Genomic DNA, 13,805 nt, shown 5'->3' with positions numbered 1-13,805 from the left:
GCACACATGCTACATACACTCTTAGAAAAAAGTGTTCCAAAAGGGTTCTTCGGAATAGAAAAACCATTTTTGGTTCCAGGTAAAACCCTTTTTTAGTTCCAGGTAAAACCCCTTTTTAGTTCCAGGTAAAACCCATTTTTAGTTCCAGGTAAAACCCCTTTTTAGTTCCAGGTAAAACCCCTTTTTAGTTCCAGGTAAAACCCATTTTTAGTTCCAGGTAAAACCCATTTTTAGTTCCAGGTAAAACCCCTTTTTAGTTCCAGGTAAAACCCATTTTTAGTTCCAGGTAAAACCCCTTTTTAGTTCCAGGTAAAACCCTTTTTAGTTCCAGGTAAAAACCATTTTTTTCTCCTTCTGCAGAAAGGGTTTTACATGGAACTAAAAAGGGTTCTTCAAAGGGTTCTCCAATGGGTTCTCCTATGGGGACAGCCGAAGAACCATATTAGGTTTTAGATAGCACCTTTTTTTCTAAGAGTGTGCAGTAGGCATTCTTTATCTGGCAATTACATCTACGTTAACCTCAGTCTCAAACCCACCGAGACTTCTCCTTTATCAGCAGTGGATTGTACCTTCAGTGGGAGATGACGTGTGTGTTCATAATGTCTCGTTCTCTCTCTAGTCCCTAATAACGGTAGACGGTGGTAAGATGACTCACGTGCAGAAGTGGGACGGCAAGGAGACCACTCTGGTTCGTGAAGTCAGTGGCAACGCCCTCGAACTGGTCAGTACCGTGTGTGTGTGTGTCTGTGTGTGTGTCTGTGTGTGTGTGTGTGGTGTGTGTGTGTGTGTATTGGTGTTAACTCTTACATGTAAGAATGTGTCTGTTGTATATCTAACTCTCCTCTCCTCTCCTCTCCTCTCCTCTCCTCTCCTCTCCTCTCCTCTCCTCTCCTCTCCTCTCCTCTCCACAGACACTGACTCTTGGTGATGTCATCTGCACACGCTCTTACATCAAGGCCGAGTAACAACGTCCACCAAAAAACTCCACTATCCTTTACCACACCTGCCAAAATCACAACAACCCTTCATCCTTAACCCCGATCCCCACTGTAACGACCTCTAACCCGTCTGACCTCTAACCCCCGACCCCTTCTATGTTGTCCCGTCCTTCTCTTTGTAGTGCTTCTCCTTTGTATGAAACACTGAATAAATTCCACTGACGTTTATTTTCTTCTCTAAAGCCTTCCTGAGTTCTTCTCTGTCAGTCACCTCACAATCCCCATGACAACAGTCACCACACCTACACCAGAGGCTCTACTTTCATCAAACCACAGGGATTTTGCCACTGGCCTGGAGGAAACTCAGTGAATCTACTAACTGTGTGTAGCAACCATTTTGTGCCAAATGGCTCATCACGTGTTACAGTTGTAGCAGCCATCTGGGTGGGTTATGGCAGCCATTTTGTGCCGGAGTTGAGATGTGAGGCTGCTGTAGGGGAAGCAGCACTTGGCTCCTCAGACGGATCAAAGCTGCTCTATATTCTGCTGTCAGAGATGGATTCTGGGTAAACTTTGAACATTGAGATGTTAAAGACATGATAGATCAGATGCATAGTTTATAAAGGACTGACAAATTCGTGGTCCTCTGTAGTAAGACAACTAAGGTTGGAATGTGTTGAGTGCAGGGAAAACAGAATTGCATGTGACAGTACTTATAAGGGGAGAAACCGTTGAAGGCTCATATCACTTAGTTCCCTGCCTAGCAAGAAGGATGCACTGTTTAGAGATACGGAGGAGACTCCACCTCAAAGTGGGGTATGAATACCACCACGGGGGGGAAGCCATGTCGGTGTCTGATTTACAGCTGTAACGACCCTTTGGGAAGAATTAAACTTAGATAACGTTGTCTAGTGTCCGTGAGTTATTTACTCTGAACTAATAAGAACCTAACAGTATGTTGCAAAATCCTTTCCACTTTGACACGTTTCTGTGTTAGGCTCATACCAAGCGTCCTGATCTCTTACATCCGTGTAGCGAAACAGAATGTAAGTTTGCGAGTTCAGGATGGTTAGTATTGAGGCTAGCCGTGTGTGTGGCTCAGGGCAGGGGAGTTGACCTGCGGTACTATTATAGCAGAGATCAGAGAAGTTCCAAACCAGCGAACACAGTTTACGTCTTTACAGAGCATCACAGGGAGAATAATTATAGGACAACGTCTGTGTGTGTGTGTGTGTGTGTGTGTGTGTGTGTGTGTGTGTGTGTGTGTGTGTGTGTGTGTGTGTGTGTGTGTGTGTGTGTGTGTGTGTGTGTGTGTGTGTGTGTGTGTGTGTGTGTGTGTGTGTGTGTGTGTGTGTGTGTGTGTGTGTGTGTGTGTGTGTGTTGGACAGCGTGTATGTGTGTTTTGCCGCGTTCACGTCATGTCGGGAAAACTCGGAACCTCCGAGTTAAAAGTTATTTGTGTAAAGCTTGCTATTGATTCATTCTGATACTTCCCAAGTGGGAAACTCGGGGGGTATCATCTTTCTACGACGAGAAAGCAAGTCGGAAATGTCCAAGTTTCCGAAGTGACTTGAACGCGGCATTAGAGTGGTTACCACTATTGACTCCTACTAGGTGAACGGAAATGTTGGTTGGTGCCTGGCTGCCGGCGTAGAAGTGTGTGTTTCCTGGGCTGTGATTCTGTGTGTGTTTTTCTAATTCCGGCACATTCCCGGCTTGTATAGATTGGTGTCGTGTGTTGCAGACAGGCTACCAACTAGGTTCAAGGTGAGAGAACCCTACAGCACAGGACACTTCATATTTCTATGTGAATCTGGTCGGGTCACCCCAAAAAAAGTTACACGTTACAGCTTTAAAGTAATGTTCTCAAATGATTCAGAGAACGTTAAGAAACAACTTTATTCTGTGGGAATTTCAATCCTTCAGCATAATGTTTTCTGCAGGTTTGTCCATGGTTTTATTTAAAGTCATATTCTCATAAGAAAACATTAGTAACACTTAAAGAACTCCAGCCACCCTAGTCATAGTCTGTTCTCTTTGCTACCGCACGGCAAGCGGTACCGGAGCGCCAAGTCTAGGTCCAAAAGCCTTCTAAACAGCTTCTACCCCCAAGCCATGAGAATATCTACTTCTGCTATCTAGGAAAACCAAAGTTCCAAAGTCTGGGCCTAATATAGTGTATAAGAGGTCATACAAAAAGTTTTGTAGTGATTCATATGTTGTTGATGTAAAGACTATTTGCTGGTCTGGTGTGTGAACTGTTAAAAACTGTTAAATAGCAGTGGATTGATGAGGAATTTAAAAATGTATGGTTGAGAGGAATGAGGCAAAATGAACGGCAAAAAAGTCTGACTGCACAACTGATTGGCAAACGTACTGCAAACTGAGAAATCATGTGACTAAACTGAATAAAAAGAAGAAGAAACTACACTATGAAACAAAGATAAATGACACAAAGAATGATAGTAAAACTCTTTGGAGCTCCTTCAATGAAATGTTAGGAAAAAAGGCAAACTCAGCTCCATCATTCATTGAATCAGATGGCTCATTCATCAGAAAACCAACTGATATTACCAACTACTTTAATCATTTTTTTTCATTGGCAAGATCAGCAAACGTAGGGATGATATGCCAGTAACAAACGCTGACGCTACACATCCAAGTATATCTGACCAAATTATTAAAGACAAGAATTGTAATTTTGAATTCCGTAAAGTGAGTATGGAAGAGGTGAAAAAATTATTGTTGTCTATCAACAATGACAAGCCACTGGGGTCTGACGATTTGGATGGAAAATGACTGAGGATAATAACGGACAATATTACCACTCCTGTTTGCTATATCTTCAATCTAAGCCTACTAGAAAGTGTGTGCCATCAGGCCTGGAGGAAGGCAAAAGTCATTCTGCTACCCAAGAATAGTAAAGCCCTCTTTACTGGCTGAAATAGCCGACCAATCAGCCTGTTACCAACCCTTAGTAAAGTTTTGAAAAAATGTGTGTTTGACCTTCTACAATGATATTTTACAGTAAAGACATTTCAGCATGCTTATAGGGAAGCACAGCACTTACACAAATGATTGGCTGAGAGAAATTGATGATAAAAAGATTGTGGGGGGGCTGTTTTGTTAGACATCAGTGTGTCTTTTGACATTATTGATCATAGTCTGCTGCTGGAAAGAACTGAAGTGTTATGGCTTTACACCCCCTGCTATATTGTGGATAAAGAGTTACCTGTCTAACAGAACACAGAGGGTGTTCTAGAATGTTCTTACGCTTTTCAATCTTTACTAACGACATGCCAATTGCTTTGAGTGTGTCTATGTATGCGGATGACTCAACACTATACACGTCAGCTACTACAGTAAAACATGATCTTTTAAAGCTTGACAATTAATAACCAAAAAACAAAACATGATCTTTCTGGCCCTCCCTTGTTCCTAAATATTTCAAAAACTTAAAAGCATTGTATTTGGGACAAATACATTCCCTAAACCTTAACTAAATCTTGTAATAAATCATGTGGAAATTGATCAAGTTGAGGTGACTAAACTGCTTGGAGTAACCCTGGATTGTAAACTGAGATGGGGAGAAGTCTTCCGAAGATGTTAAACACTTCTCCAGATGTTGTGAGATCTGGATACACCGATACGGTAGGTCTGGTCTGAAAACAACACTACTCTCCTCAGATTTAATAATAGATCTGAGGAAACTGGATATACACTACCAGTCAAAAGTTAAGACACACCTACTCATTCAAGGGTTTTTGTTGATTTTTACTACTTTCTACATTCTAGAATAATAGTGAAGATATCAACACTATGAAATAACACATATGGAATCATGTAGTAACCAAAAAAGGGTTAAACAAATAAAAATATATTTATATTTTAGATTCTTCAAAATAGCCACCCGTTTGCCTAAATGACAACTTTGCACACTCTTGGCATTCTCTCAACCAGCTTCACCTGGAATGCTTTTCCAACAGTCTTTAAAAAGTTCCCACATATGCTGAGCACTTGTTGGCTGCTTTTCCTTCACTCTGTGGTCCAACATATCCCAAACCATCTCAATTGGGTTGAAGTCAGGTGATTGTGGAGGCCAGGTCATCTGATGCAGCACTCCATCACTCTCCTTCTTGGTCATATAGCCCTTACACAGCCTGGAGGTGTGTTGGGTCATTGTCCTGTTGAAAAACAAATGATAGTCCCACTAAGCGCAAACCAGGTGGGATGGCATATCGCTGCAGAATGCTGTGGTAGCCATGCTGGTTAAGTGTGCCTTGAATTCTAAATAAATCACTGACAGTGTCACCAGCAAAGCACCCCCACACCATCATACCTCCTTCTCTACGCTTCACGGTGTGAACCACACATCCGGAGATAATCCGTTCACCTACTCTGTGTCTCACAAAGACACGGCGGGTGGAACCAAAAATCTCAAATTTGGACAGATTTCCACCGATCTAATGTCCATTGTTTGTGTTTCTTGGCCCAAGCAAGTCTCTTCTTATTATTGGTGTCCTTTAGTAGTTAGACAAAGATTTTTTTCTTCAAAAAGCACAGGATATACTGCTAACACCCGACAAGGCCAACATCCCCGTTATTGGCAAGAGAAAGAGACGCAGGTACAGAGGACACAGAGCGGGGTGCCTCGTAAGGATCCACAGAAGGCGAGTGAGAAAGCTGCCATTACCGTCAATATTACTCGCCAACGTGCGATCATTGGACAATAAATTAGATGAGATATAATCACGAATATCCTACCAACGGGACATCAAAAACTGTAACATCTTATGTTTCACGGAATCGTGGCTGAATGATGACATGGATATTCAGCTAGCGGGACATATGCTGCACCGGCTAGATAGAACAGCACACTCCGGTAAGACGAGGGGGGGGGTAAGACGAGGGGGGGGGGGGGGGGGGTAAGACGAGGGGGGGGGGGGGGGGGGTCAGTGCATATTTGTAAACAACAGCTTGTGCACGAAATATAAGGAAGTCTCTAGATTTTGCTCGCCTGAAGTAGAGTATCTTATGATAAACTGTAGACCACACTATTTGCCAAGAGAGTTTTCATCTAAACTTTTCGTGGCTGTTTATTTACCACCACAGACGGATGCCGGCACTAAGACCGCACTCAGTCAGCTGTATAAGGAAATAAGCAAACAGGAAACCGCTCACCCAGAGGCGGCGCTCCTAGTGGCAAGGGACTTTAATGCAGGGAAACTTAAATCAGTTTTACCTAATCTCTATCAACATCTTAAATGCGCAACCAGAGGGGAAGAAATCTAGATCACCTGTACTCCACACTCAAAGCTCTCTCTTGGGGAAGCTGACCACAATTCTATCCTCCTGATTCCTGCTTACAAGCAAAAATTAAAGCAGGAAGCACTAGTGACTCGGTCTATAAAAAAGTGGTCAGATGAAGCAGATGCTAAACTACAGAACTGTTTTGCATTCACAGATTGGACATGTTCCGGGATTCTTCCGATGACATTGAGGAGTACACCTCATCAGTCACTGGCTTTATCAATAAGTGCATCGAGGACGTCGTCCCCACAGTGACTGTACGTACAAACCCCAACCAGAAGCCATGGATTACAGGCAATATTCGCACTGAGCTAAAGGGTGGAGCTGCCGCTTTCAAGGTGCGGGACGCTAACCCGGAAGCTTATAAGAAATCCTGCTATGCCCTCCGACGAACCATCAAACAGGCAAAGCGCCAATACAGGGCTAAGATTGAATCATACTACACCGGCTCCGACGCTCATCTTATGTGGCAGGGCTTGCAAACTATTACAGACTACAAAGGGAAACACAGCCACGAGCTGCCCAGTGACACGAGCCTACCAGACGAGCTAAATCTAAATCTCTTCTATGCTCGCTTCGAGGCAAGCAACACTGAGGCATGCATGAGAGCATCAGCTGTTCCGGACGACTGTGTGATCCCGCTCTCCGTAGCCGACGTGAGTAAGACCTTCAAACAGGTCAACATACACAAGGCTGCGGGGCCAGACGGATTACCAGGACGTGTGCTCCGGGCATGTGCTGACCAACTGGCAGGTGTCTTCACTGACATTTTCAACATATCCCTGATTGAGTCTGTAATACCAACATGTTTCAAGCAGACCACCATAGTCCCTGTGCCCAAGAACACAAAGGCAACCTGCCTAAATGACTACAGACCCGTAGCACTCACGTCGGTAGCCATGAAGTGCTTTGAAAGGCTGGTAATGGCTCACATCAACACCATTATCCCAGAAACCCTAGACCCACTCCAGTTTGCATACTGCCCAAACAGATCCACAGATGATGCAATCTCTATTGCACCCCACACTGCCCTTTCCCACCTGGACAAAAGGAACACCTATGTGAGAATGCTATTCATTGACTACAGCTCAGAATTCAACACCATAGTACCCTCATTGCTAATCACTAAGCTAAGGATCCTCGGACTAGACACCTCCCTCTGCAACTGGATCCTGGACTTCCTGACGGGCCGCCCCCAGGTGGTGAGGGTAGGTATCAACACATCCGCCACGCTCATCCTCAATACTGGAGCCCCTCAGGGGTGCGTGCTCAGTCCATCGCTGTACTCCCTGTTCACGCACGACTGCGTGGCCAGGCACGACTCCAACACCATCATTAAGTTTGCAGACGACACAACAGTGGTAGGCCTGATCACATTGTGTTCTATCTATCCTTACCATAGAGATAGCAATATAAAACATTGTGTTCTATCTATCAATATCATAGAGATAGCAATATAAAACATTGTGTTCTATCTATCCTTACCATAGAGATAGCAATATAAAACATTGTGTTCTATCTATCCTTACCATAGAGATAGCAATATAAAACATTGTGTTCTATCTATCCTTACCATAGAGATAGCAACATAAAACATTGTGTTCTATCTATCAATACCATAGAGATAGCAATATAAAACATTGTGTTCTATCTATCCTTACCATAGAGATAGCAATATAAAACATTGTGTTCTATCTATCCTTACCATAGAGATAGCAATATAAAACATTGTGTTCTATCTATCAATACCATAGAGATAGCAATATAAAACATTGTGTTCTATCTATCCTTACCATAGAGATAGCAACATAAAACATTGTGTTCTATCTATCCTTACCATAGAGATAGCAATATAAAACATTGTGTTCTATCTATCCTTACCATAGAGATAGCAATATAAAACATTGTGTTCTATTTCACTCTGTGGTCCTTACTTTTTCTTCTTCTTCTTCTTGTGTGAGTCCTGTGGAGGTTAACTGGCTCTTTCTGTAGCTGCTGCAGCTGCTGCTCATCATCGCCCTCCTCAGGTATCAGATTGTACTGCAGCCAGGGACCGAAAACAGTCCTTAGAGGGGGAGAGAGAGAGAGAGAGAGAGAGAGAGAGAGAGAGAGAGAGAGAGAGAGAGAGAGAGAGAGAGAGAGAGAGAGAGAGAGAGAGAGAGAGAGAGAGAGAGAGAGAGAGAGAGAGAGAGAGAGAGAGAGAGAGAGAGAGAATTTGGTCCCAACTTTTGTGAGTATAATGTTTACTGTTAAATTTTTGATTGTTTATTTCACTTTTGTTTATCTATTTCACTTGCTTTGACAATGTAAATATATGTTTCCCATGTCAATAAAGCTCTTTGAATTGAATTGAGAGAGAGAGACTACATTAGGGTGAAACAGATGTCTGTGCTGCTAACAGTATAGCTTGAATGAATTGTGAATAATAATTAGTGAGAAAGTTAGAAGCACAAATATTATACCGCCAAGGCGTCGCACCATTACCCCCAAGACATGCTAACCTCTCACCATTACAATAACAGGGGAGGTTAGCATTTTTGGGGGGTAGGATATTTGTGCGTCTAACTTTCTCACTCATTATTATTCACGATAAATTCAGGACTATCCGTAATCATAGTAGCATCCACTTTAATGTAGAAGTGTTTAGAAACATATTCTACTCTTATTTACAATAAAAATGACTCCAAAATGACACAATATATTATTTAGCGTTAATTTCTATTGGGCACAAAATAATCTGAAACACAACCAAAACAAACAGCAAATACATCCAACAAGTTGGTAGAGCCACAAGCTTGATGTAGTCATTGTGTGCTGGGAATATGGGAAAAAAATACAAAAGTTTTGATTACTTTAATACACATATAAGTGAATTGTCCCAATACTTTTGGTCCTCTTAAATGTGCTAATAAACGGTTCACCCGATATGGATGAAATTACCCTGAAATGAAAGATGACATTCTGCACTTTAACCTCATAGTCATTCTGCACTTTAACCTCATAGTCATTCTGCACTTTAACCTCATAGTCATTCTGCACTTTAACCTCATAGTCATTCTGCACTTTAACCTCATAGTCATTCTGCACTTTAACCTCATAGTCATTCTGCACTTTAACCTCATAGTCATTCTGCACTTTAACCTCATAGTCATTCTGCACTTTAACCTCATAGTCATTCTGCACTTTAACCTCATAGTCATTGTATCATTTCAAGGTGCTGGAGTACAGAGCCAAAACAACAACAAATGTGTCAATACTGTCAAAAATCTATGTTTATATGTCACATTCACAGGATACAGCACGTTACAGAGAAGAGAGGGAGAGAGATAGAGAGACAGTGAGGGAGAGAGATAGAGAGATAGTGAGGGAGAGAGATAGAGAGACAGTGAGGGAGAGAGATAGAGAGACAGTGAGGGAGAGAGATAGAGAGACAGTGAGGGAGAGAGATAGAGAGATCGTGAGGGAGAAAGATAGAGAGACAGTGAGGGAGAGAGATAGAGAGACAGTGAGGGAGAGAGATAGAGAGACAGTGAGGGAGAGAGATAGAGAGATCGTGAGGGAGAGAGAGAGATAGAGAGACAGTGAGGGAGAGAGATAGAGAGACAGTGAGGGAGAGAGATAGAGAGACAGTGAGGGAGAGAGATAGAGAGACAGTGAGGGAGAGAGATAGAGAGATAGTGAGGGAGAGAGATAGAGAGACAGTGAGGGAGAGAGATAGAGAGACAGTGAGGGAGAGAGATAGAGAGACAGTGAGGAAGAGAGATAGAGAGATCGTGAGGGAGAGAGATAGAGAGACAGTGAGGGAGAGAGATAGAGAGACAGTGAGGGAGAGAGATAGAGAGACAGTGAGGGAGAGAGATAGAGAGATCGTGAGGGAGAGAGAGATAGAGAGACAGTGAGGGAGAGAGATAGAGAGACAGTGAGGGAGGGAGATAGAGAGATCGTGAGGGAGAGAGATAGAGAGATAGTGAGGGAGAGAGATAGAGAGATAGTGAGGGAGGGAGATAGATAGATAGTGAGGGAGAGAGATAGAGAGATAGAGAGATAGAGATAGAGAGATCGTGAGGGAGAGAGATAGAGAGATAGTGAGGGAGAGAGAGAGAGAGATAGTGAGGGAGAGAGAGAGAGAGATAGTGAGGGAGAGAAAAAAAGGGGGAAGAGGGAGAAAAGGTGAGGAGAAAGAGCAGTAGTGCCTCAGCTGAGTCAGCATTAACCATAATATCTAAAACAGAAAGCATTAACCATAATATCTAAAACAGAAAGCATTAACCATAATATCTAAAACAGAAAGCATTAACCATAATATCTAAAACAGAAAGCATTAACCATAATATCTATAACAGAAAGCATTAACCATAATATCTATAACAGAAAGCATTAACCATAATATCTAAAACAGAAAGCATTAACCATAATATCTAAAACAGAAAGCATTAACCATAATATCTAAAACAGAAAGCATTAACCATAATATCTAAAACAGAAAGCATTAACCATAATATCTAAAACAGAAAGCATTAACCATAATATCTATAACAGAAAGCATTAACCATAATATCTAAAACAGAAAGCATTAACCATAATATCTAAAACAGAAAGCATTAACCATAATATCTATAACAGAAAGCATTAACCATAATATCTATAACAGAAAGCATTAACCATAATATCTATAACAGAAAGCATTAACCATAATATCTATAACAGAAAGCATTAACCATAATATCTAAAACAGAAAGCATTAACCATAATATCTAAAACAGAAAGCATTAACCATAATATCTAAAACAGAAAGCATTAACCATAATATCTAAAACAGAAAGCATTAACCATAATATCTATAACAGAAAGCATTAACCATAATATCTAAAACAGAAAGCATTAACCATAATATCTAAAACAGAAAGCATTAACCATAATATCTATAACAGAAAGCATTAACCATAATATCTATAACAGAAAGCATTAACCATAATATCTATAACAGAAAGCATTAACCATAATATCTATAACAGAAAGCATTAACCATAATATCTATAACAGAAAGCATTAACCATAATATCTAAAACAGAAAGCATTAACCATAATATCTAAAACAGAAAGCATTAACCATAATATCTATAACAGAAAGCATTAACCATAATATCTAAAACAGAAAGCATTAACCATAATATCTAAAACAGAAAGCATTAACCATAATATCTAAAACAGAAAGCATTAACCATAATATCTATAACAGAAAGCATTAACCATAATATCTATAACAGAAAGCATTAACCATAATATCTATAACAGAAAGCATTAACCATAATATCTATAACAGAAAGCATTAACCATAATATCTATAACAGAAAGCATTAACCATAATATCTATAACAGAAAGCATTAACCATAATATCTAAAACAGAAAGCATTAACCATAATATCTAAAACAGAAAGCATTAACCATAATATCTAAAACAGAAAGCATTAACCATAATATCTATAACAGAAAGCATTAACCATAATATCTAAAACAGAAAGCATTAACCATAATATCTAAAACAGAAAGCATTAACCATAATATCTATAACAGAAAGCATTAACCATAATATCTATAACAGAAAGCATTAACCATAATATCTATAACAGAAAGCATTAACCATAATATCTATAACAGAAAGCATTAACCATAATATCTATAACAGAAAGCATTAACCATAATATCTAAAACAGAAAGCATTAACCATAATATCTAAAACAGAAAGCATTAACCATAATATCTAAAACAGAAAGCATTAACCATAATATCTATAACAGAAAGCATTAACCATAATATCTAAAACAGAAAGCATTAACCATAATATCTAAAACAGAAAGCATTAACCATAATATCTAAAACAGAAAGCATTAACCATAATATCTATAACAGAAAGCATTAACCATAATATCTATAACAGAAAGCATTAACCATAATATCTATAACAGAAAGCATTAACCATAATATCTACAACAGAAAGCATTAACCATAATATCTATAACAGAAAGCATTAACCATAATATCTAAAACAGAAAGCATTAACCATAATATCTAAAACAGAAAGCATTAACCATAATATCTAAAACAGAAAGCATTAACCATAATATCTATAACAGAAAGCATTAACCATAATATCTAAAACAGAAAGCATTAACCATAATATCTATAACAGAAAGCATTAACCATAATATCTAAAACAGAAAGCATTAACCATAATATCTAAAACAGAAAGCATTAACCATAATATCTATAACAGAAAGCATTAACCATAATATCTATAACAGAAAGCATTAACCATAATATCTATAACAGAAAGCATTAACCATAATATCTATAACAGAAAGCATTAACCATAATATCTATAACAGAAAGCATTAACCATAATATCTATAACAGAAAGCATTAACCATAATATCTAAAACAGAAAGCATTAACCATAATATCTAAAACAGAAAGCATTAACCATAATATCTAAAACAGAAAGCATTAACCATAATATCTATAACAGAAAGCATTAACCATAATATCTAAAACAGAAAGCATTAACCATAATATCTAAAACAGAAAGCATTAACCATAATATCTAAAACAGAAAGCATTAACCATAATATCTAAAACAGAAAGCATTAACCATAATATCTATAACAGAAAGCATTAACCATAATATCTATAACAGAAAGCATTAACCATAATATCTATAACAGAAAGCATTAACCATAATATCTATAACAGAAAGCATTAACCATAATATCTATAACAGAAAGCATTAACCATAATATCTATAACAGAAAGCATTAACCATAATATCTAAAACAGAAAGCATTAACCATAATATCTAAAACAGAAAGCATTAACCATAATATCTAAAACAGAAAGCATTAACCATAATATCTATAACAGAAAGCATTAACCATAATATCTAAAACAGAAAGCATTAACCATAATATCTAAAACAGAAAGCATTAACCATAATATCTATAACAGAAAGCATTAACCATAATATCTATAACAGAAAGCATTAACCATAATATCTAAAACAGAAAGCATTAACCATAATATCTATAACAGAAAGCATTAACCATAATATCTAAAACAGAAAGCATTAACCATAATATCTAAAACAGAAAGCATTAACCATAATATCTAAAACAGAAAGCATTAACCATAATATCTATAACAGAAAGCATTAACCATAATATCTAAAACAGAAAGCATTAACCATAATATCTAAAACAGAAAGCATTAACCATAATATCTAAAACAGAAAGCATTAACCATAATATCTATAACAGAAAGCATTAACCATAATATCTATAACAGAAAGCATTAACCATAATATCTATAACAGAAAGCATTAACCATAATATCTATAACAGAAAGCATTAACCATAATATCTATAACAGAAAGCATTAACCATAATATCTATAACAGAAAGCATTAACCATAATATCTAAAACAGAAAGCATTAACCATAATATCTAAAACAGAAACCATTAACCATAATATCTAAAACAGAAAGCATTAACCATAATATCTA

General features: G+C 38.6%; 1 protein-coding gene across 1 annotated transcript in view; it reads left to right on the top strand.

Annotated features, from left to right (window-relative positions):
* The window catches only part of LOC139559150 (fatty acid-binding protein, heart-like), a 19,680-nt gene extending 18,514 nt beyond the window's left edge, over positions 1 to 1,166 (top strand). Inside the window, exons 3-4 of the mRNA XM_071374893.1 lie at positions 620 to 721; positions 912 to 1,166. Coding sequence (XP_071230994.1) covers positions 620 to 721; positions 912 to 965 — 156 coding nt within the window. The 3' untranslated portion in view covers positions 966 to 1,166. The remainder of the gene's footprint in view (positions 1 to 619; positions 722 to 911) is intronic.
* The last annotated feature ends 12,639 nt before the right edge of the window (positions 1,167 to 13,805 follow it).

The sequence above is a fragment of the Salvelinus alpinus genome, chromosome 29, assembly GCF_045679555.1.
Source record: "Salvelinus alpinus chromosome 29, SLU_Salpinus.1, whole genome shotgun sequence".
NCBI classification, from domain to species: Eukaryota; Metazoa; Chordata; class Actinopteri; order Salmoniformes; family Salmonidae; genus Salvelinus; species Salvelinus alpinus.
Note: the sequence above shows the minus strand (reverse complement) of the source record. Positions and strands in the feature narration are given on the sequence as shown.